This window comes from Cricetulus griseus (genome assembly GCF_003668045.3).
Source record: "Cricetulus griseus strain 17A/GY chromosome 1 unlocalized genomic scaffold, alternate assembly CriGri-PICRH-1.0 chr1_0, whole genome shotgun sequence".
In the NCBI taxonomy this organism is placed as follows: domain Eukaryota; kingdom Metazoa; phylum Chordata; class Mammalia; order Rodentia; family Cricetidae; genus Cricetulus; species Cricetulus griseus.
In genome coordinates, this window is record NW_023276806.1 from 139,487,336 (window position 1) to 139,510,077 (window position 22,742).

At 43.4% G+C, this 22,742-nt stretch overlaps 1 protein-coding gene across 1 annotated transcript in view; it reads left to right on the forward strand.

Moving 5' to 3' along the window:
• The window catches only part of Myrfl (myelin regulatory factor like), a 104,420-nt gene that overhangs the window by 76,236 nt on the left and 5,442 nt on the right, over window positions 1-22,742 (forward strand). Inside the window, exons 14-21 of the mRNA XM_027392668.2 lie at window positions 7,069-7,235; window positions 7,870-7,933; window positions 10,800-10,885; window positions 13,717-13,791; window positions 14,064-14,116; window positions 14,215-14,397; window positions 20,669-20,731; window positions 21,670-21,757. Coding sequence (XP_027248469.1) covers window positions 7,069-7,235; window positions 7,870-7,933; window positions 10,800-10,885; window positions 13,717-13,791; window positions 14,064-14,116; window positions 14,215-14,397; window positions 20,669-20,731; window positions 21,670-21,757 — 779 coding nt within the window. The remainder of the gene's footprint in view (window positions 1-7,068; window positions 7,236-7,869; window positions 7,934-10,799; window positions 10,886-13,716; window positions 13,792-14,063; window positions 14,117-14,214; window positions 14,398-20,668; window positions 20,732-21,669; window positions 21,758-22,742) is intronic.

Below are 22,742 nucleotides of genomic sequence, written 5' to 3' on the forward strand. Positions count from 1 at the left end.
GCATAAAGTGCACATGTGGCGGTGGGGCTCGAAAGCTTTTGGCGGAAAGATTTATTATAACACCTTGTTGACTTACTATACTGTGTTCATGTGTTCCTTTGTGCAACACCCAGATTATTCTTTTCCAACATGAGCAGTAATTTCTATGACAGTTTTTTTTCTATCACAACTATGAAGTTGCATTTCAGCTTAAGTATTAGACTCCATTCATAGCTGGACAGAGGTAAGTAACTGAATTGCATTCACTTGTTTATAACCAGAGGTGACTATCAATAAGAAATGCCTCAGTGTAGCGGGTGCTCTGCTCAGCACTAAGAAGTTCAAACGTCTGCATGGAGACTCTTCATGTCTATGAGCAGAGAGTTCCTCAAGTATCCAGATGTACATGCCTGGTCAGATACTCTCAGTGCGACCCTATCATCAGGGTAAAGGACACTAAAACACACACACACACACACACTCTCACACACACACACACTCTCACACACACACACACTCACACACACACACACACACACTCACACACACACACTCACACACACACACTCACACACTCACACACTCACACACACACACTCACACACACACACTCACACACTCACACACACTCACACACACACACACACTCACACTCACACACACACACACACACACTCACACACACACACACACTCACACACACACACACTCACACACACACACTCACACACACACTCACACACACACACACACACACACTCACACACACACACACACTCACACACACACACACTCTCACACACACACACACACTCACACACACACACTCACACACACACACTCACACACACACTCACACACACACACACACTCACACACACTCACACTCACACTCACACACACACACTCACACACACACACTCACACACACTATTTCTCATCCTTACAAACTTCACTGTGATGATGTAGGACAAAAGTCAGATTTTTAAGTCTTTTAGCAAGAGCTGAGTGCTATTACACATCCTAGAAACTTCCATAAAGTCAGGACAGGGAATGATTATAATCAGAAAGGAGTAATAAATCCCCTCTCCATCTTTATTGCTTTCCAAATAGGAAAATATGTGAATTATCTCCTTGCCTATTGGACTTACTATAAGATGTATAGCGCTGGAAAACCTGAGCTGGAGAAATTAGAGCTGGCCTTTTATCATTATTGACAAGTAACTAGACATGTACAGCAATTGCTCATGTCTCCTAAGGCAGTATTAAAAATCCCTTGGGGAAGGCATTGCAGTTGATGGTAGTTTAGGGAGGATGTTACTGTTCTCCACTGTCTGCTTTGTGAGGGCAAGATCACAGTGTATTGAGAAGACATGTTTCAAAAAGGAATAAGCACAGAAAGGAAAGGGTATAAGCCAGGTCTGATGGAGAAAGCAGGTGGGCTTCGGAGCTGTGGGGCAGTTGATGGCCTGTGTGTGAGTTGAGAGGGGAATGACTGGCAATGTGATTTGGACTGCTGAGTGGACATCCTCTGACCATGTGACCCACTGTAAACATCACAGCTGCTGTTGTTTAATGTCTTCTGTAATCTAAGCTTAGTGGGTGATCATGACATCCATTTTGATTTAGAATCATGCAGTTGTATTCTTATCTTCATTATTATGCCTTCTTTTCATTAAACAAAAGGAAAAACCTGGACCAGATCTTTCATTTATTTTAAAAGAAAAAAACTTAAATGAATCTTTTTTTAATGATATGTATCTGTGTGTATGTGAGTGCAGATGCCTGAGGAGGCAGAAAGCCACAGACATCAGACTCCCCCCTGGAACTAGAGTTACAGACAGTTTTGAGTGGCCATGGGATGCTGGGACTAAACTCATGCCCTCTATAAGAGCAGTGTGCTCTCCTAGCCACTGAGCCATCTCTCCAGTCCCAAAGAAAAAGTTTTAATATACACAAAATCACTATAGTAATTGTCTTAGGGTTTCATTGCTGTGGAGAGACACCATGGCCACACCAACAGGAAATCATTTCATTGGGGCTGGCTTACAGGTTTGAGGTTTAGTCCATTATCATCATAGTGAGAAGCTTGGCAGCACGCAGACAGATGGGGAGCTGGGGAAGGAGCCTAGAGCTCTACATCTGGATCAGCAGGCAGCAAGAAGAGAGAGTGACACTAAGCCTGGCTTGAACTTTTGAAAGTTCAAAGCCCACCCATCCCACACAGTGGCACACTTCCACAAACAAGACCACACACACACAAACAAGATCATGCCTCCTAATAGTGCCACTCCCTATGAACCTGTGGGGACCGTTTTCATTCAACCACAAGAGTAATGAAAACCCACAGCTGTGTCACTCAGATTCCATAGAATATTAATTATTTTTCTCATTGTGACAATACCTGACAAGTTTATTGTGACTTAGGCTCAGTCCCTGATGGTGGGGAAGTTTGTGACAGCAAGCACATGAGGTAGCAGTTCCTCCAGTATTATGAATCAGGAAATGAGGTCTCAGGCTGCAGGTAGCCTGGGCTATACCCCTTAGAGATTCATCCCACTGACACACTTCTGAAACCTCTGTGACCATCTCAAAGGTGATGAAGTCTCAAAACAGTGCCACCAATCAGGCAACCACATGTGCAAGCAAGTGAGTCTATGGAGGGAGCTCAGGCAACATCTTGTTCAAACACCAGTCTGTGGAGGGCATCTCAGGTAACTACAGGTTCAAGCCCATGAAGTCTGCAGTGTATCTCACATTCAAATCTTTATATCATACAGAGTCTTATCTCCAGCTAAATTATTTAAACTGAGTTCCAAAGTTATATCAACTTAGTATAGATATTTTGACATATTCTTCTTCCCCCTCCCACTGTGTGTGTGTGTGTGTGTGTGTGTGTGTGTGTGTGTGTGTGTACAGCACAGGCATGAGGATGCTCTAGAGGATAATCATGGCTATCACTCCTTAGAACACCACCAACCTTATTTTTTTGAGACAGGGTCTCTCATTGGCTTGCTCATTGCCTGCCTCTGTCTCCCCAGAGCTGGAGTTGCAAGTGCATATCACTCTGCTGCCTACCTGGTTCTCTCCCCTTGGGTTCTGGGTGTCTAGCTTACATTTTTGTGCTTATACAGCAAAGGCTTTCTGTGTGGAGCTATTTCCCCAGCCTGGCAACGTTTTTCTGAAAGGGACAGACCACCTCTTAAAAACCGAACTGAGATACCATTATTGCTCACAAAAATTGGTGCTGGAATTTCTCAAGTGGTTTTTTTTTTTTTTTTTTTTTTTTTTTTTTTTTTTTTTTTTTGACAGGGTTTCTCTGTGGCTTTGGAGACTGTCCTGGAACTAGCTCTTGTAGACCAGGCTGGTCTCGAACTCAAAGAGATCCGCCTGCCTCTGCCTCCCGAGTGCAGGGATTAAAGGCGTACACCACCAACACCTGGCAAGTGGTTGTTTTTAAGAAGTACACATATCCATCAGGTTTGGGCAACCACTGAGAATCATTTTCTAATACATCTACTGTTTTATTGGGGGTGATACTCCATCATTCTTTGTCTAATCTTTGGCATTCCACTAAAATGAAAAACCCTTTCCTTACTCGATATGCAGTTGACATGCAGTTGAGGAAGCAAAAGCTTCATGTCTTCCTTTATGAGTTTTCTGGGAAAAAAAAGTTAGACTTCTAATACCATCTGAAGGCAACCAATAAAACATTTTTAAATTGGGTACAACTGACAACTGTGGGTGCTTTTAAAACACATTTGGTTCTTTGATCTAGTCCAGCAGTTTGCTCTTTGATGTTCTCTGGTTTCTTCAGGTTACTCTGACATACCCACAGTCATGGGTGGCCATCCTCTGCTTCCTTGGATAACTGTCTGAGCTTTTCCTTCATACCCTGTCTGCCCCAAATCTGGGGCTGCTCCTCCTCCCAAGAGTCCTGGTCCCTTTCAGTGAGTGGTATCTGGAGACTACAATGAAGGCACTCACTGTTAGTGAGTCAGAAATGTGTTGTTATACTTTCTCATGGGTAAGGCTAGGAAATGGTTTTCCTCTACAGAAATAGAATTCACCAGGAATCCATGGTGATACTTATAATTTAAACTTAGTGTTGCTAGACTTCTATGCAAACTTTAGGCTTTGTATTTATATCTTGTATCTTAAATGTTTAAAAAACCCTGGTCTCTAACATAATCATGTATCTATTATATTCCATTATAATCATATATGGTGTATTTGTACATATAATCCCTCACTGTTATTATTAACAGTATGATTATTAAACATTTAAGATTTCATTACTAATTATTTTTATTTGGTGTGTAGAATATATCTTTCTAAGAAGGACTAGTCAATTACTGTTTTGAAGACATATTTAAAAAGAAATTCTAGCCGGGTGTTGGTGGTGCATGCCTTTAATCCCAGCACTCAGGAGGCAGAGACAGGTGTATCTCTATGAGTTCGAGACCAGCCTGGTCTACAGAGTTCCAGGACAGCCTCCAAAGCAACATAGAGAAACCCTGTCTCAAAAAAAAAAAAAAAAAGAAAAAAAAAGAAACAAAGAAATTCTTTCTGTAAGATTGAATCAGAAACTCAATACTATATTATATTCATTCCTTTGCATTTTCTTTACAAGATGCTTTTTTTTTTGGTATAATTATGGCTCACCATTTTTTAAAAACAAAACCCACAACATTTTTTCCCTCTCATTGCATTTTATTGTATTTGTATTTTATAACCTTACAAAGATTCCAAATAGGGTTCTCATACGTATTGTATTTGGTTGATTTTTCCAACCCCCCCCCACATTTCCCTGCCCCTTTTCCTACAGTACCCTCCACCCCCAGCCTCTTCCTTTAATGTTGCTCCGTTGTCCTCCCTACCCTACTCCTGTAGAAAATCCTTCTTCCCAGTTCCGTGAGCCCCTTTCTGGTTTCTTGGACTTTACCCGTATATTCTCCCACCTGACCTTTGTATTTAGCAATTAGCGGGTAGAGTCACCTGTGAATGAGAACATAAAGTAAAATACCCATGTTATTCTAAAGGCAAGTTTACATATATGTGCACTATATATGATATATATTGTATATCATATTTATGAAGGTTTATTCTGAGAGCCTGGTTTTATCCATTTTACTTAACCTTGCTTCTTCCTTTCCATAAAAATTCTAAATTATAATTTTTATTTTTCAGTATGAGAACATGGGTATATTTTGTATTTCTTCCTCATTTTTAGAGAAAATGGATCCTCTGTGTATACTGTCCTGTGTTTTTGATTCTAACATTGTCACCATCTCATCATCAAGCCCCCTACTGCTGGGTGTTTGAGCTGATGTCAGCATCTTTTCCCCCTCTGTCTTACATTTTACCAGTCAGTCTAGGGAACAGATTTCTAGAAGTGGGTGTTACCACCTCAGAAAACAAGCACATACACAATTTTGCTAAGCTATTGCTCAGTTCTGCTCCATTGCTTGTTTTATCACTAAGTTCTTTAGATAGATTTTTAAAGGCTAACTGATAGCATTTTTTTTGGGGGGGGGAGGGTTGAACACACACACACACACACACACACACACACACACACACACACACACACACACACACTCTAAGCTTAGGCCTCAGAGATGAAGCTGTTGGTCCTTAGCTTCCCAAAGCTTTCTGCTTTGCCAAGCTGCTAACTTGGCACCTCTCAATTTGCCTGTTACCGTTCTCCATTCAACAAACAATCAAACATAGACTGTCCACCTGTCCACCATAGACTCTCCACTTAAATAGGGAGATAGCATCCAACACCCAGGGTGGACAAATGTCCAAGTGACAACAAGGTCAGGAGGCTTCAGTAGACCTCCTTGGCTGCCTGGGAATTTAAGAATTCAATGTTTCTCAAGACAGACGTGTTGTACAAACTGAACCTTAAACTCTGGAATGTTCATCTTTGATCCCCCACTGTATTAGCATATATTCATTGTTCAAAATAACAGGTTTAATTCATTCATTTCCAGGCCTGCATGTACCATACTTTAGTTCCTTTTCCAATGATTGTCTTTCAGGGTTTGAAACCCCAAACACCACCCCAAGTTTGACCTCCTAGCCATAGATAACCTTGAGTCATTGGCCTTGGGGCTCTTCACTGTAATGTACACCAATGGGTATTTTTTTTTTTTAATCATGGCTAAGTTGGACACATGTGTTCATATTACAACCAAACTCTGTGGGTGGGGAAGGGCCTGGCCTGGGCACCCTGGCCTTGGCCAGTTCCCCCATCTTTCTTGGTCTTTTCAGATGTGTTAGTGACTTTCATTGAATGGAAGGGATTACGTGTGTTTTAAAATTCTGTTTGAGAGTCAGATTAACATTTGAATTACATAAGATCACTCAGGAGACATTAGAGTAGAAATTTCATCTCAAGAGTTATCAGCTCATTTATAAATGAGGACAATGAATTTAAAGAGCTTTTATCTGGTGGCAGAACTCGGGGAAAAGTCCCAGCCATTAGAGTGATATTCTTTTTATTCTATTTTTAAATTTACTTTGGAGACACAGTCTCTACATGTAGCTGAGACTGGCCTGGAACTTACTCACTCCACAGCCTGGACTAGCTGAAACTCATGATCCTCCTGCCTCAGACTCTGGATGCTGGGATTACAGATGTATTTCCAACACGTGGCTAAAATGTTGACTAATGCTTCCTTGGTCACCAGAACAACTTGGCATACATTTTCCCAGGGAGAGCTGCAGTCACTTTGTAAGGGGATTTAGCGATGGATGCCTGTTCTAACTTTCTTCTTATAGGTTTACACATAGCACAATTGGTCACAGAAGATGCCTGTGGACTTCAAACATGACTGTCTCTCAGTGCCATTTCCTCTCTTGGGTTACAAGGCCACCTTTTCGTTTTATTGCAAATTGATCAGAAGCAGTTTTTACAACACAGCTGGCAGTTGGGCAATCCCATTTTGGGTTTCGAACCACTTGAGATTTCTCCTGAGCTAACTTGAAGTCTTGGTGTATAACCCTGTGGGTAGTGTGTGGACAGTTCCCCCGTGGCCTCAGACTTTCTGGTTCTGCAGCTGGCCTTGTGTTCCTTTCCAGGACCAGATCTTCATGGAGAACGTAGGGGCGGTGAAGCAGCTCTGCAAGCTGACCAATAATCTGGAAGAAAGGATAGAGGAGTTAGAACTGTGGAATAAAAAGCTGGCCAGGCTAAAGCGCCTCAGTAGCAGTTGGAAGTCCTCTGTCAGTGAAGCCAGCTCAATCAGGTATGTTCACTGTCTGCACAGAGCTCTGGGGAAGGAAGAGTGGGCTCCTCCCATAGGAGACCACACTGCCTGCGGATGGAGTAACAGTCACCCTTTCTGACCCCGAGGTCCCCAGTCTTCCCTTAGAATAGTGTAGATGCACTTGCCTCCTGGTATTTTTGTTACTTTCTGTTGGTGCTGTTATAATGAAATGTGAGGCATCATCTGAGGGCCTCAACCATTAGAGGAAGTGCTAAATGTTAACAAAAGGATGTTTCCCCTTCAAGGAGGAGAGCTGCTCATTTCTAAATTTAGAAAAATTGTGTTTGATCCTGGGGGGTGGGGTAGTCATTTAATTGTTTGTTTTTATTACTTAGGGAATTAAATGCGCATTTCCTGGGCTCTAGTTCTTTTTTTTTAAAAGAGAGAAAAATAATGTTAATGCATTCATTAATTCTTACTCTAGGTGTCCAGTCCCCCCCCCACCCTGCACAAAAGAACTCCAATTGCTTTGACTTTTCTTTTTTCAAATTATCACTGTATTACAAAAGAAACATCCCCCTGCTGTGTTTGTGACAGCCTGGGCCTTTGTTACAAACCTCCCAGAGAGGCATTTGAGTAGTAATCAATTTTCTCTTTCTTTCTCTTTTTAAAGCAAATTTAGCAGAGCTGTTAGTACATCTTCACCAAGAAGGGCCATTTCCAAAAAGCCCAACAAGGTAAACAGACTGAAATTTAAAATGAACAAAGAAGGTATTTTCTACTCAAAATAAAGTCCTAGCTGAGCCTCCTGGGGTAGCTCTGTGTCCCAGCTACTTGGGGGCTGGCAGGGGGTGGGGAGACTGAGGCAGGAAGGAGGAAAGTGCAAAGCCTGCATCTTACAACCTGAGGTATAAATGAATTCAAGGCTAGCCTGGGCAACTTTGTAAGAGCCTGCAGAAGTAGTTCATAGTAGAACACTTGTCTTACAAATGAGTGGCTCTGTTTCCAATCCATAGTAACACACACACACACACACACACACACACACACACACACACACACACACACACACGCACACACGATTTTAGAGAAATTGACCAACACATGTGTTCTTTGATAAGCCCTATTTTGCATAATACCCAAGCTGCATGTTTTCTCGTCAGCCACAAATTGCAAAGCCGGAAGTTTTAACTCAATTTCTGGCTTCATGACTTTTTAGCTGTGTGCCTCTGCTGAGGCACTTGGCCTTCCAAGGCCTTCTTCTTCAATCTCCAAAATGTGGATGGTGAAGGCATCTTCCTTAAAGGGTTGACAGGGTAATTGTGAGGATGCTGTACATTAGTGTACATAAAACATGGAGAAGAGTGCCTGGAACAAGTAAGCACTGGGTACACATTCAGGATCATTAATGTTTCAAACCCACTACCTTTCTGGTTCCCATGCTGCGTAGCAGAAATGCTCCAGGGAGCTTGACTGAATGCAAATAATGATGCTCCTCTCACCTCCGTGCTGTTCCTGTGAAGTTGACTTCCCTTGTCTGTCTCTACCAGCTCTCTAGGTGACCTTTGCCCCTAAAGGCCTCCTTGGGTCATTGAGTCGTTGAAATACATACACATGGGTGGAAAGTGGTGTTCCCAGGCTGAGTAGGGAGTGTTGGTTGTCAAAACGCTGCCATCAGCAGTTAGTGGACCTCTAGGTAAGATGCATGGCTGGGACCACCAGCTCTGGGTGCTGGCCAAGACATATTCTGGAGGAGGTTGAGGTCACCTCCACCAGTGCTAATGCAATCAATAGGATGGCCATAACTTGTCTCTGTTTCTCTACCTCTAAAAGTCAATTGGCTGCTATATACAGTGGTAGGTGATGGGAAGGCCTGACAGTTCAAGTTAGAATTCCGAATAAGTGTGTGGGGGGGTGAGAATGGCTGCATATATCTCACTCCAAATACAACCTTTGAGACAGAATTTGTCAGAGCATTTAGATTTCTGACAGTCTCCACAGCAATCCTTAGGTATATCCAAACTGGAGAATTGTTACATTGTTAATTGGGCCCTCCCAATAACTCAGAGATGCACCTGGGTGTTATTTTGTTCTCCTATGTTAATGGTAAGGAAGATGAGAGTGAATGACATGGAGGTCTGACAGGACCTGACTCTCAGTCCAATGTGTGGTCAAGGACTGTGAACAAAATCAAGGAGACTTAAAATAGTCCATGTCAGGGAAGCACTTATCCTATAAATAATACTATTAATTCCAATCAATTCAACAAATTCCATTGAGCCCTTTCTCTGTATGGCAGCTCTCAGACATCCTCAGAACATTCCCAGAGACAATTCAGAAGGATGCCGGACTTTGTGATATTCTGGTGGCATTCATGGAAGACTTGATACTAATAGCCTTAGACTTCGGTGCTTGTTTAAAAGTATATGATTAAACACTCTCTTTTTACATCAAAGAATGTGTTCCTTAACTAGATAAACACATCCAAGAAAGAACTATAGGGCAATTTAAAGCCATTTCTTAGTTATTCCCACTCCCGTTTACCCTTAGGTCAAACTTATGATTTCACTCTGGATTCTGAGAAGGAAGGACACAATACTCCCTACTGCAGTCATGGGAATCTCCTACTTAGGCCGTGCTCGTTGGAGTAGGCAGGGGCCTCTTCAGCTCCATTCCCTAACAGTTTCACATCTCCTGCTGCACAGTGCTGGTTCTTGCCCTTCCCCCCACACTAGTTTTTATGGCACTATGCATCTGTCTTAATGCATGTTTCATTACCTTCCTAGAGACAATATTTACTGATTTTCATATTGTCTATGGCTGTACATAGCAACAGTCAATAAATATTCATTGAAAGGATGGAAGAATAGACAAAATATGGGCCCAGAACTGTCCTTATTCATAGGTAGGGACATGGGACACTCACTATAAGGTGTGCTTGGTAGGATATTGTGCCACAAAATCTTTCCTATTGCTTACCCTGATATTCTCCTGTGGGGACTTATTCCTTCCTATCTGGAGGAATTTTGGATCTCCCCAAGTCTGTTAGGAGATGGGCACCTGGGTTCTGATGTCCTCCCTTGTCTTCTAGGATGCCTTCTGTCATAAAGGACAAGTGTCCTGCAGACACCAGGGAAAGGCCAGGCTGCTGTAGCCTGCATTACCAAGCAAAGGGAGGCTTTGCATGAGATTGTCGTGTTCAGAGAGGCAACAGCAGAGGGGCAGATGTAAACTGGGGCTAGGAAGGAGGAGTCACCTTCCTTGGGAGGCAGCAAAGATATCTGCTTGTAGGGAGAGACCCTGGATACCTGCACCACTGACCACACCCAATGAGAACAACTCACACGTGTAGCCAATAACCAGATTTGGCACTCTGAGAAGCCTAGACCCAGATGCCTCTGAGACCTGGCCTGAACCCCGAGAGAGGAAGAGTACCTCCTCTCCTCTCTCTTTATCCTATACCCCTCTATGTACCTGTGACCATGCCCAGACCGGCGTGGTCAGTGGTACAGATATCCAGGCTCTCTCCCTATCTGCTGGTTTGGGTCTTCAAATCTCATAGCTGCTGTTCTGATTTGTCATTGTTCATCAACTTTCTCACAGGTCTCCCTTTCAGGAAGGAAACAATCCTGTCCTAACTGGGTTTTCCAGACACTGGTTATAGCTCTAATTGCTGTAATGACGTTTTGGTAAGAAAAACTTCAATGTTATGCTCTTTTATTTCTTGTTTTTCTTTTCTCACACACGAACTGTGGACTGACCTTCTCTTTGCTTTGAAGACAAGGAGCTTTTTTAAAAATCAAGCACTAATCTTTGATAGCCTGGAGATGAGGGAGTCCCTTTGAAATTCGTATCTTGAAGAAAAGACAACTGGATTTATGTATTCTGATGTGAGATGAGTGATGATTTTACTCTTTTCAATCACTTGTGATTTAACAGCAGACCATGGTGTGTGTGTGTGTGTGTGTGTGTGTGTGTGTGTGTGTGTGTGTGTGTGTGTGTGTGTGTTATTTGTTTTATCGTTGCAAATAATTCTCTCAAATTCTTTGTTTTCTTTTCTGTCTCTTGGGAGAATGGGGTAAGTGGGAAATCCATGCTGCCTGGCCACGGATGTCCATTAGGATGCTTTGTGTTCTTCTATCACAGAACCACCAAGAACTATGAAAATGTATAGACACAATAAACTCATAGTCCAGACTACTGAGAGAGTAAACAAGGAATTGCAGTAAGTGGGGGGAGGAGCTGTGGCTGCTTTGACCTGTGTCTCTGCCTGGAGGTGGTTGTGGAGGTGAGATTGGAAGAGAAGGTAGAGGAAGAGTAAGGTAATTGTAGGGGGGAGTCAGGAGGAGGGAGTGGATGGAGAAGTAGAAAGGGTAGAGGGGGAGAAGGGAGAGAGTAGAGGAGGAAATGGGGAGAGAGTGGAGGAGCCGGGAGAGTGATACCTTGCTCTAATGCTGCGCTTTCTCAGGCCTCTGGTCTCTAGGATCCTGTAGTCACTAGGATGGCTCCCTATACTTTGTTTATCTTGCTTGTGTTCTCTGGACATGTAAACAGTATTTTCCTTCCTTTCTTTCTTTATGGTTTTTGTTGTTGTTGGGTTTCTGTTTAGCCCTGGCTGTCCTGAAACTTGCTCTGTAGACCAGGCTGGTCTCAAACTCACAGAGATCTGCCTGCCTCTGCCTCCTGAGTGCTAGGATTAAATGTGTGCACCACCACCACAGTGGCAAACAGTATTTTCTTGTAGGTGGTCTGGCATAGCGAAAGAAAAGCTATGCTTTGGGAGAATGGGAAGGAATGGTGTCTGGACCTTGCATGGAAGAAGACAGTTGTTCCAGAGGCAAAGCAAGTGAAGTGCCAAAGATGCTCCCTAGCTGCAGGACACTGTGTAGATGGCTCTCTGCCCTTCTTCCTTCAGCTTTTCCTTGTTTAAATTTATATGATTGAGAGAGTGAGTGATTTGGCCCTGGGGATTAGACCTTTGGCTTTAAGCATGCTAAATACATGCTCTCTCATGATTATAACCTTCATTCAGCCCAGCTAATCCCCATGGTGGGTGCATGCCCAGGTATTTGATGTCATGACCTGAAATTCCTATCAGGGATCTTTGCATTTACCCCCCTCATTCTCCTAAGTGCTCATCTTCTGCTAGGTTCCCCAGCCAAGGGGTGGGGAGTGAGCATCTGCTTTTAGCAGATACTCTTCATATGCTCCGGAGATACAACCCCAACCCTGTGAAGAGATGACAGGAAGTCCAGTTCTGAGTAAAAACACTGCATTTAGAGCTCATTTATGAGATCTTCTGATAAGGACCACAAATGGGAGGTAACAGGCTCCATGTCTTGGTCGTGGTCTCTGTTGTACCTGAGAAGGGTCAAAACCTGGGTTTGCCTCTGAAGAGAGCATTTGTCTATTTCATTCTAATGCACTAGACGTTGTCTGACCTGTGCATTAAAAAAGATGTCAAGCACAAATTGTGGGGAAAAGATTTCAGAATTAATAGTGGGGAGATGGAGAGTGAGAGGCATAGAAAAATGCAAAGCAAGGAAACCAGACCACAGTAAACGGTTGCCAGGGTGACCTACAGATCCTGTCTGACACATCTTTAGACTTAGTACCATGTTTCCAGAAAGGCCTGAGCCTCTTGGGCATCACCGGCTGTCTCTAAGAACCCATTAAGAATTCCTTTCTTGTGAATGGAATTCATTTGTGGCACATCTCTTTGTTTTTATGCAGCGATGGTAAATCTACCACCTTCCGGTGAGAACAAAGTACCAAGGAGTTGAGTTAGGAAGGCGGGGTGTGAAGTGAGGCTGGCAAGACAGCCGGCCAAGTGACCTTATTTCCAGCAGACTTGGATGTGACTCAAGAGAGTCTAAAAACTCCATGCAAAGAGGAAAGCACACAACGTTTAGATGGGTAAATGTTGCTGGGATTCGCATCCTAAACCCCAGAACCTTTAAGGAACACTTTAGTTTTGCTGCATAAATTGTATTTCATGGGAGGAAAGGCATGTTCATTATTTTGGAGTCATGTCATGTGACTGCTTTGCCGTATTCCCTTTCCCCTTTCTACATAATGTGACATATTGTACTGTGAAAGACGTTAGAGGGGGCTAAAGGGTTTGATGTCCGTGGCTGCCTCCTGCCCCCTTTCATCTCCCAGTTCAGCAGCATGGATGAACACCATGAGCAGGAAGTGAGTTTTGTCCTTGTCTTTTCTGCAAGGAGCAGAGGGCTGCTTCCAGCTGTTGACAGGCTTCCTCTGGCGACAGTTTGCCAGGGTGCCAGAGTTGGAGAGCCTCCATCAGCATAGAGCATCCCATAGCATCTGAACAAGTGGGAGCCCAGGGTTCTTTTCTCTTTCTCAGGCAGAAAAACCTCACTGTGCTGGTTTCCATGGCATCTCTCTGCCAGCTACAGCTACCCCCCCCCATCTGTGTGGCCTGTGAGTACATCTCTGGAAGCTTGAGTGAGATATATATGGGAACAAATCTGCCACATAATGTTTTCCCCTTTCACAGTGCCTTGACAATAGTCGCCCTTTATATACTGAGCTTGAAGGATCAAGACCGGCGCTCCCCGAGTCTCCCTTCAAGGTAAGAGTTCTGATCTTGTGTTCCTTTGAGAGAAGGACTTTAAAAACTATTCTTATTTATGTGCATTGTAATGGGTGCCTGAGGAGCCAGAAGAGGGCATTGGATCCCCTGGAAATGGAGTTATATGCTGACTGAATTCTCTGACATGAGGGCTGGGAACTGAACTCCAATCTTGTAGAAGAGCAGCAAATACTCCTAACCACTGAGCCGTCAGTCCAGTCCTAAGAGGACTCTCAAAGGTCCATTTCACTAACTATTTTGTACTCTTCCAGCAATACTACAAGTTCTTCAGCACCAGCTCTGCTATCCACAGCTTCCCCCTCAGGTATGGTCTCCCTGTTCCTCACAATAAACCCAACCCATTTTCCCATGCTGTGCTGTGCCACAACTTGGTATGACCGTCCTTCCTTCAATGCCTTGCAGCTCCTCACACAACCTTGGCAACCTCACAGACCTCCCCTCAAGTGCCTGAAATCACTTTCTGCGAGATCCTGACATGTCAGGAAACTTACTGCTGCCCTGTGTGGGGACCAAGAACGCTATTCTCAAGTCCTGCACAAAGACAATTGGAGGCAGAGAGAGAAATCCAGCAGAGACAGTGGGCAGGTAAATGATATTCAAAGAGAGACAACCAGGCCTTTGAACCTGAGGTTTTTCCTGTTGATATTTACCTGGATAGTTTGCGAATGGCTCTAGACAGTGGTTCTCCTCTCTGTTTGGCAAAGTACCATCTATAAAAACATGGATACATGAACCATCACCATCTGAATATTGAGCATCTTCCCCAGGGAGGAAGTGCTGGGTTTTTGTTTGGTTTTGTTTTTCGAGGCAGGGTTTCTCTGTGTAGCCCTGGCTGTCCTGGAACTCACCCTGTAGACCAGGCTGGCCTTGAACTCACAGAGATCCACCTGCCTCTGCCTCCTGAGCGCTGATGAGCCCACGTCTGAAAGATGTAGACAGTAACCACTCTGAGCATCCCTCTTCCTCCTCAAGTTTTCCTACAGCCATCAGGATGTTTATTCCCTGATACAGGATCTTTCCTAGGGTGGAAGAGGGCTGCTCTTTTCTTACTGAAGCAGTTTTCTCACCCCCATAACCATCTAGGGCAGTGGTTCTCAACTTGTGGGTCTCAACACCTGTGTGTGTGTGGTCAAATAACTCTTTCACGGGAGGGGGGCACCCAAGACCATTGGAAATATCAGATATTTATGTTATGATTCAACAGTAGCAAAATTACACTTATGAAGTAGCAACAAAAATAATTTTTACATTTGGGGGTCAGCACAATGTGAGGAACTGCATTAAAGGGTCGCAGCATTAGGAAGGGTAAGAACCACTCAGCTAGGGTGATGTTAGCCTCAGGGCTCCCAGTACAAAAGAGGAGAAATGTTGGATGACTGTGCTTTGCATCCAGATGTTTCTGAGATATGAAGAACAATTAAAAATTAAGGAATAAAAATAAAAAGAAATTGAAGGAGTTAAAGAAAACATAGGCGAAGCCGAGCATTGGTGGTGCATGCCTTTAATCCCAGCACTCGGGAGGCAGAGGCAGGTGGATCTCTCTCTGAGTTTGAGGCCAGCTTGGTCTTTAGAGCGAGTGCCAGGATAGGCTCCAAAGCTACACAGAGAAACATAGGAGAGCTCTCAGTGGGATGCAGAGTAATATCTGGCAATTTACTTGGCACCAAAAGACATTTATGCAACTCCTCCCTGAGGATTCCGACCACAATAAAGTGAGGGAAAAATCTGCATTGATATGACATAACAAGTCATAATTTTTCTTGTAGGTTTAAGTTGATTGTCTAAGTATTTGTAAAGTGTCTTTCAGAAAAGTCACCCACCCCTCCCCCATTCTGTTTCCCTACACCTTAAGGGAAAGATTGAGAAAGACAGATCAAGGAGTAGAAAGGATTTCAGAATATTCAATTTCCACTCTGAGGAGCCAACTGAATAAGATGGATTAGGTTTTAACCTGTGGAACTCATAAAGATTTAAGTAGACAGGGGAGTTTAAATATGAAAAACCAAGAACCTGTTGGGAAAACACGGAATGGTACAGACTGTAACATGTTGGTGAGCCTAAAGAAAAAAAAAAAAAAAAAACTCAAATGTCAAAACAGCACCTGGCATCCTCACTCATTTTGCTTTAGATATAAGAACTTTTAGGAGAATGAATGCTCCAAAGAAAATGGTCCCCTGTGCTAATGATCTCAGCCATGATGGACAGGGTTCATAGGCCTCTTGCTACAGGCCTGTTTCAATCATGAGTCAAGAAAGGTATCCTAGACCCGGCACCAGAATTCAGCCTTCAGCACAGTTGTGTGTAGTATACTACTCACCTTCCACCACGACAGGATGGATAGCGTTTTACATCTCTCCACTCTCGTTTTAGTTGACTGAGAGGTCTCAGCCACCAGCTGTGAAATGTGCCCTTAGCTTCCTAATGAAAACCATCTTCTCTGTACATTAAGCCTATAGTGAAAGTTCTGGAGGGCACATATGGAGCGAGAGCTTCCCGTTTGACTCACAGGAGTTGGGTTTTCTAACAGGCAGCTTTTCAGAGTTGAGGAGTCCTGCTTCACAGCAGTGACAAGTTAAGGTCATTTTGGAAGGCCTTTAAAGCTTATTTTCTGCCTTTGAAAAAAATCATCTTCATAACCTGTAAGGTTATCTCTTCTCAACCTCCCCTAAAATTCTCATCTTTGTTATTATTGTGTGAGAGGGAGTGGGTATGCACCGTGTGTGAGTGCAGACATACGCAACATGCCGTGGAACACATGTAGAGGTCGGAGGTCACCTTGCAGTCAGTCCTCTCTCTTCTCCTTTAGTGTGGGTTCTGGGGATAAAAGCAGGTTCAGGTCATCAGGCTTGTGTGGCAAGCACCTTCACCCAATGGATAAAATAGATTTTTTTTTTTGTTTTTTGAGACAGGGTTTCTCTGTGTATTTTTGGAGCCTATCCTGGCACTTGCTCTGGAGACCAGGCTGGCCTGGAACACAGAGATCCGCCTGCCTCTGCCTCCCAAGTGCTGGGATTAAAGGTGTGCACCACCAATGGCCAGCTAAAATAGATGTTTTAAAAACAAAATAAATATAAAATAAAATAGTTTTTCAGAGTGAGGTTGAGCCCTGATCCTCAACCTCACTTTCAAACAAATGTTTTATTTTCAATTTGTGTGCATGCATGCACATAAATGCAAGTGCACATGGCATCCAGAAGAGGGCACCATGGAGCTGGAGTTACTGTGGTGGTGAGCCGCCTGACACAGACGCTGTGAACCACACTTGGATCTTCTGCAAGAGCAGTACAAGCTCCTATCTGTTGAGCATCGGCCTTTAGTGGGACATGGTATCCCATACCTAGAATCCTTACAATTAGGAAGATCAAGAATTCTAGGCTATGCTGGCTTGCCTTAGATAGTCTCAACACACACACACACACACACACACACACACACACACACACACACACACACACACGCACAAGAACAATATATTGCAAGCAAGGCAACCAATCTTGTTTATAGGGCTCTCTCTCTTCAAGAACCTATAAACACAGTTCTGTGGAAGGGAAGCCAATCTGTTGTGTTATTGTCAGATTTTACAATGAGGTCCTCCTCCCCCTGCAAGTTCGTCAACCAAGCGGAACAAAAAACAGCATGGAGAAGTTCTAGTGTCTGCTTCTCTGTAGACCTCAATTGCCTTGGAAACCTGCAGCCTTCTGTGGAAGCAATCTTAAGCGAAACTATTAGTAGAAGATGAACACCTAAAAATTATTGTTGGAACAGCTCGAATTTAAGAAATCTGGAAACCTTTGGGAAGGCATATGTATTTATGTACAAAAGAAAATGAATATTCAGTTTTCTAGAAATTTCTCCTATCTCAGGATCCATTAATGGAACATATCACTCTGGGCTGCATGTTTAGACCCTCGTGTTGCATGTATGCCATCCTCACTTCTGTGTACCAAGAGGGGGAAGGAAGATAGATTCTCACATCTGTTCTAAGCATCATTCATGTCCTACCCTGGGAGTTTTACCTTTGAGTAAGGGGAAGATATTTAAAGGTTAGACAACTGGCTTTTTTTTTTTCATTTCCTTCCTTTTCCCCTTCTACTTTCTGCACATATTTGCAGAGTACCGCAGAGAGCCTGCATTGCCCATGCATTGAACCACAAACACTGGCATTTTCAAGATGTTCACAGTCATGCGAGCAGTACATTAGCAAGTCCTTCCACCTAAGTGTGAAAAGTGCATAAGAGGAGAGAGATTTCAAGAAAGTTTGCCTCTAATTATTGTGTCCAGTTGCTTCTGCTTCCTATACTGAAACTGAATGCAGAAACTTGAATGTAGACATAAGTCTAGAAAGCAAACACAAAACAAAAAATCAACTCTCTGTAGTGGTTTGAATGAGTTATTCTTCACAGTCTTGGACACTTGAATATTTTGTTCCCAGTTGGTGGTGCTGTTTGGTGAGGCTCGGGAGGTGTGGTCCTGTTGAAGGAGGCATGCCATTAAGAGCTTAAAGACTGCTATTTGAGTTCATTCTCTGCATTGTGTCTTCAGTTTAAGATGTTTGTTTTTTGAGACAGGGTTTCTCTGGGTAACAGTCCTAACTGTGCTGGAACTTGTCTTGTAGACCAGGCTAGCCTGGAAGTCACAGAGATCTGCCTGCCTCTGCCTCCTAAGTGCTGGAATTAAAGGCATGTGTCATCACCCACCACCTCCTAGCTGCTCTCATCATCTACTTTTAAATGATTCTTTAGGGGCTGGAGGATGGCTTGGAAGTTAAAAACACTTGTTGCACTTCCTGAGGACCCAGGTTCGGTTCCCGGCACCCACATGGTGACACATAACTATCTGGAACTCTAGTCTGGGAACCCAGTGCCCTCTTCTGACCTCTTCAGGCATGGTTATGCACATGGTGTACACACAGACATGCAGGCCAAGCCTCACACACACACATAATCTAAAAAAAAAAAAAAAAAAAAAAACTTTTAAAATAATAAATAATTAAAGGAATCATTTTACATAGTTCTGACACCTGAGCAGTTGCCTCTTGAAAATAGCTTTGGAAATGCCATTTTCTCCTGCAGGCAGAGTGACTGCCCCGGCTCTGTCCCCACACTTAGCCCTTGTACTTAGTAACATCTGTCAAGTAGGGACAATCATCTTTTTGGGATGTCATTAGGTGCTCAGAACACCATCTAATAGAAAATGTCACGAATAGTTGGTATTTTTACCATTGTTATCATTCACTGCAAATATATATCATATGATTTTCCCCAATATGGAAATATTCAAGTTGTTAAATAACCAGGAAGGAACACCCAATCAGTTTTATAACACTGCTCATCTTCGGGTACCTTCAATGTTGTTTGTATGAAGGTTAATATTTCATCATTTTACTGTAGAGATGGCTTGCTTCTGTTTATTTTTCTTCATTTTTACTCACTTTAAACGTGACCTCTGAACCGTGTTCTCTAATTTGATAGGATCTATTATGTAGGAGAGAGGCCATGGAAATAGGCACGCTAGAAAAAGCCATTTGGATCAAGTGCACCCTTGACTCCATGCCCTAGTGATACCTGGACTGAATTCTCAAAAGATTATTTCCTAAACAGTTGCATCGCCTTACTCCTCTGAGTTTCCAGGATAGGTCAGAAATCAAATTCCAATGTGCATGTGGTTGTTTCTTCCTCGTGCCTGGTTTCTGAATGTCGATTTGTAATGATTTTTATTTTCACCTAGAAACAAAGGAAATATGATCCTTAGTAGCCACTTCTGAGCCAGGCTTGGGTTGGGCACAGCTGTTGCCTTTAGGGCCTGTTGTCACCCAAGTAGAAGGGGCATCAAAACAGATGACCAGGAAGATAGATGACAACTCGATGAAAGGGGCACTTAGTTCTGCCCAGCAGAGGAATGCCCTGTCCCTGGAACTGTGAATCTTCTGGCCTGGGTGTATTCACACAGAGACCCTTCAACTACTTACTTCCATTGTTTAAATATTGCATAAAAAATGCTAAAAAGAATTCTAAGCTACATGAGTCTAATGGCTTTGATTAGCGACATTATTGATTCAGAACCTAGATGAGAAATAAAACCACCATTAGTTTCTCACTAATCGGGGGTCCTTAATATGATTAAGACTACGTTGGAAGAGAGTAATAGAGGTTTCTTACTCTGACATGGTCAAGAAGGAATAAAAACACATTTGAATTTGAGGGATAACACAGAGGCAGATGTGTACCACTGACTGATACACACACACTGTGGCACTGGGAAGGAGGCAGCTGTGAGCTCTGGAGACTTCTGGGATGGTGGAGTAGTTTGCCTGGGCTGCCATGGTAGAATACCCTTCACTGGGTGGTGTAAACAACAGACATTTGTTTTTTTGACAGTTTTAGAGTTTGGAGGTGTCAACAAATTTGGCTTCTCTGGAGGTCTTCTCTTTGCCTACAGAAGGCCACCTTCTTGCTAGGTCCTCAAATGTTTTTTCTTTGTGCGTGTGTACGTGCACAGAGACACCTGGTGTTGCCCTGTGTATCTTAATCCCCTGCTGTGATAAGGACAGCTGTCAGATAGGACTAGAGCTCATCCAGCTGTCCCACATCCTCTTAACTCCCTCTTTAAAGGCCATATCTCCAGGTACAGTGGCATTCTGAGGTAGAAAGTGTTGGGGTTTCAACAGATGACGGGGTGTGTGCAACCAGATGGCTTCTTGGATGAGGATGAGCAAAAACTACATCTGGAACAAATGGGATAAGTGTGGGTACCTGGGAGGGGAGGGAAAGGGTGGAGATACATTCAACTTACAGGTCAGCCAGCTCTTTATCATCCTGACAAGACTTCATGACTGACAGATGTTTTCACTCTTCAGAAGACAAAAGCAAATCATTCCTGGCAAGAGATGCGCTTATCAGGCCTGACTGGGAAAGTGACTGTAAGTTGACATTTAAGTGACACTCTTCTTGTCCTCTGGGTCTAGGCAGCACCACAAGCTATAAGAGCATTACTGGGGTGAGAAACAGTGACAACCACTCAACCTGCCACACCCGTCCACCACACCACCATCTACACACACACACACACACACACACACACACACACACACACACACACACACACCATCACCATACACATACACAGATACACAGACACACCACACACACACACACACACAGAGGCACACACATCACACACACACACATACACACATAGATACACAAACACCCCCCCCCCACACACAGGCACATATAGATACACAGAAACACCACACACACACACACACACACACACACACAGATACACAGATGCCCCCCCTTACAGGCACATACAGATACACACACACAGAGGCACGCACGCCACTGTAGACACCTGTTCCACCATATTTTATAACCCACATCATCCTGAACGTTAATGAGGCATTCAAGATGGCCACCTGAAGCCAGATAAGCTGTGGTAGAGCTCCGTGGTTTTAATAATGTCTCAAGTCCTTGCCTTCCTCTTTTGTTCTGACTGTCTTCTTAGTTCCTTTTCCATTTCCTGAAGCAGATTGCATGTCACATTGCATCCACCATCTCTAGTGAACTCCAATTTAGCAAGACATCTATAGTCCAGAAACGCTTTTTGATGTGATGAGCGCTGTTTGTAGGAGCCTGGCATTTTATTAACAGTCCCTTAAAATTTGCTATAACCACTCATCCCCCCCAAACAAAACTAAAAGTCCTGACTGTTTTCTCCTTTTCCCATATGGTAGTGGATGGGACATTTGTCTAGGACTCTCTTAGCTTACATTCTGCAGTTGAGAACTGAGCAGGGGCACAGTACTTTCCCCTGCACAAGGGTTTATTTTCTTTTCCCCATTTCTCTTTAATTCAGGGATTGACACAACCATCACTTCTATTCAGATTATGGAAATCCAGCAAATGATAGACCGTCGGTATTGCAGCAGACTGCTCCGCTGCGGGTGGGTAAGCCTCCCAAGATTCCCTGGCTGCTTCTGGAATTTGTTCAGCATTATAGTTTTGAAACTGGAATGAAAGCCAAAGTTTCATGTTGAAATACCGTGTATGTTTACATTGTTCTTTAAGTAAAAGCATGTTGGGTACATGGAAGATGAGGGAGTCAGAAATGGGGGGCATTAGCAAATGTCAATAAACCACAACCCCCATGATCCCAGTCTCCTCTTTCAATGGCTAGATCCAAAGCAAAACCCCGGGGAGCAGGCTGACTCTGGGTGGGGGTGGGGGAGTTACACACCAATGACCACAGTGGCTACTTGCTTTTTGAACATAAGATGGACATGAGTGAGTTCACATTTGTTTAACAACAAATGGTATTGTTATAATTGCTGTGGGAATGTGGGAATCTAGCGTAGCTTTGTGTAGCTTTCATTCTAGGAGGCAAACAATTGCCCAAGTATTTTAGACATTTTCTGTACCATCCATCCCCAGTGTTATCGTTACCAGTCTCCTGTTCACATACCCCCTTCCCTCTCCCCTCCTGGTGCAGGGCAGTGATGCACCTAGATATGTAGAATACAAGTGGCTGCAGTAAGTGCAAATGCAAACTATAGACCTTCAGAATGGAGTTTATTTCATAATTTGATCTGTACCTGTTGGGTGCCTAGAAGTAAGACATTACTTTTAGTAGGGGCATGGGGTGGGGTGGGGTGGACATGAGTTCTATGGGTTTTCAGCTTTAGTTCTCTTTCACCCCAATAGAACTTAAGCTTCAAGTTGAATGTCCTGAGATATAAAAATGACATTTGAAAATTACCTATGAGGCCTATGCTTATAATCACATTGAATTCTCACATTAGCTGTAAGAAGTCGGTGTTATTTATCTCTGTGGTGTAGTTTTCTGTGAGCTGAACAAGCTTGTATTAGATCACACTTTTGGTTAACATCCAGGACAGATGTTAGGTAACATGATAGAATCACATGATGAGG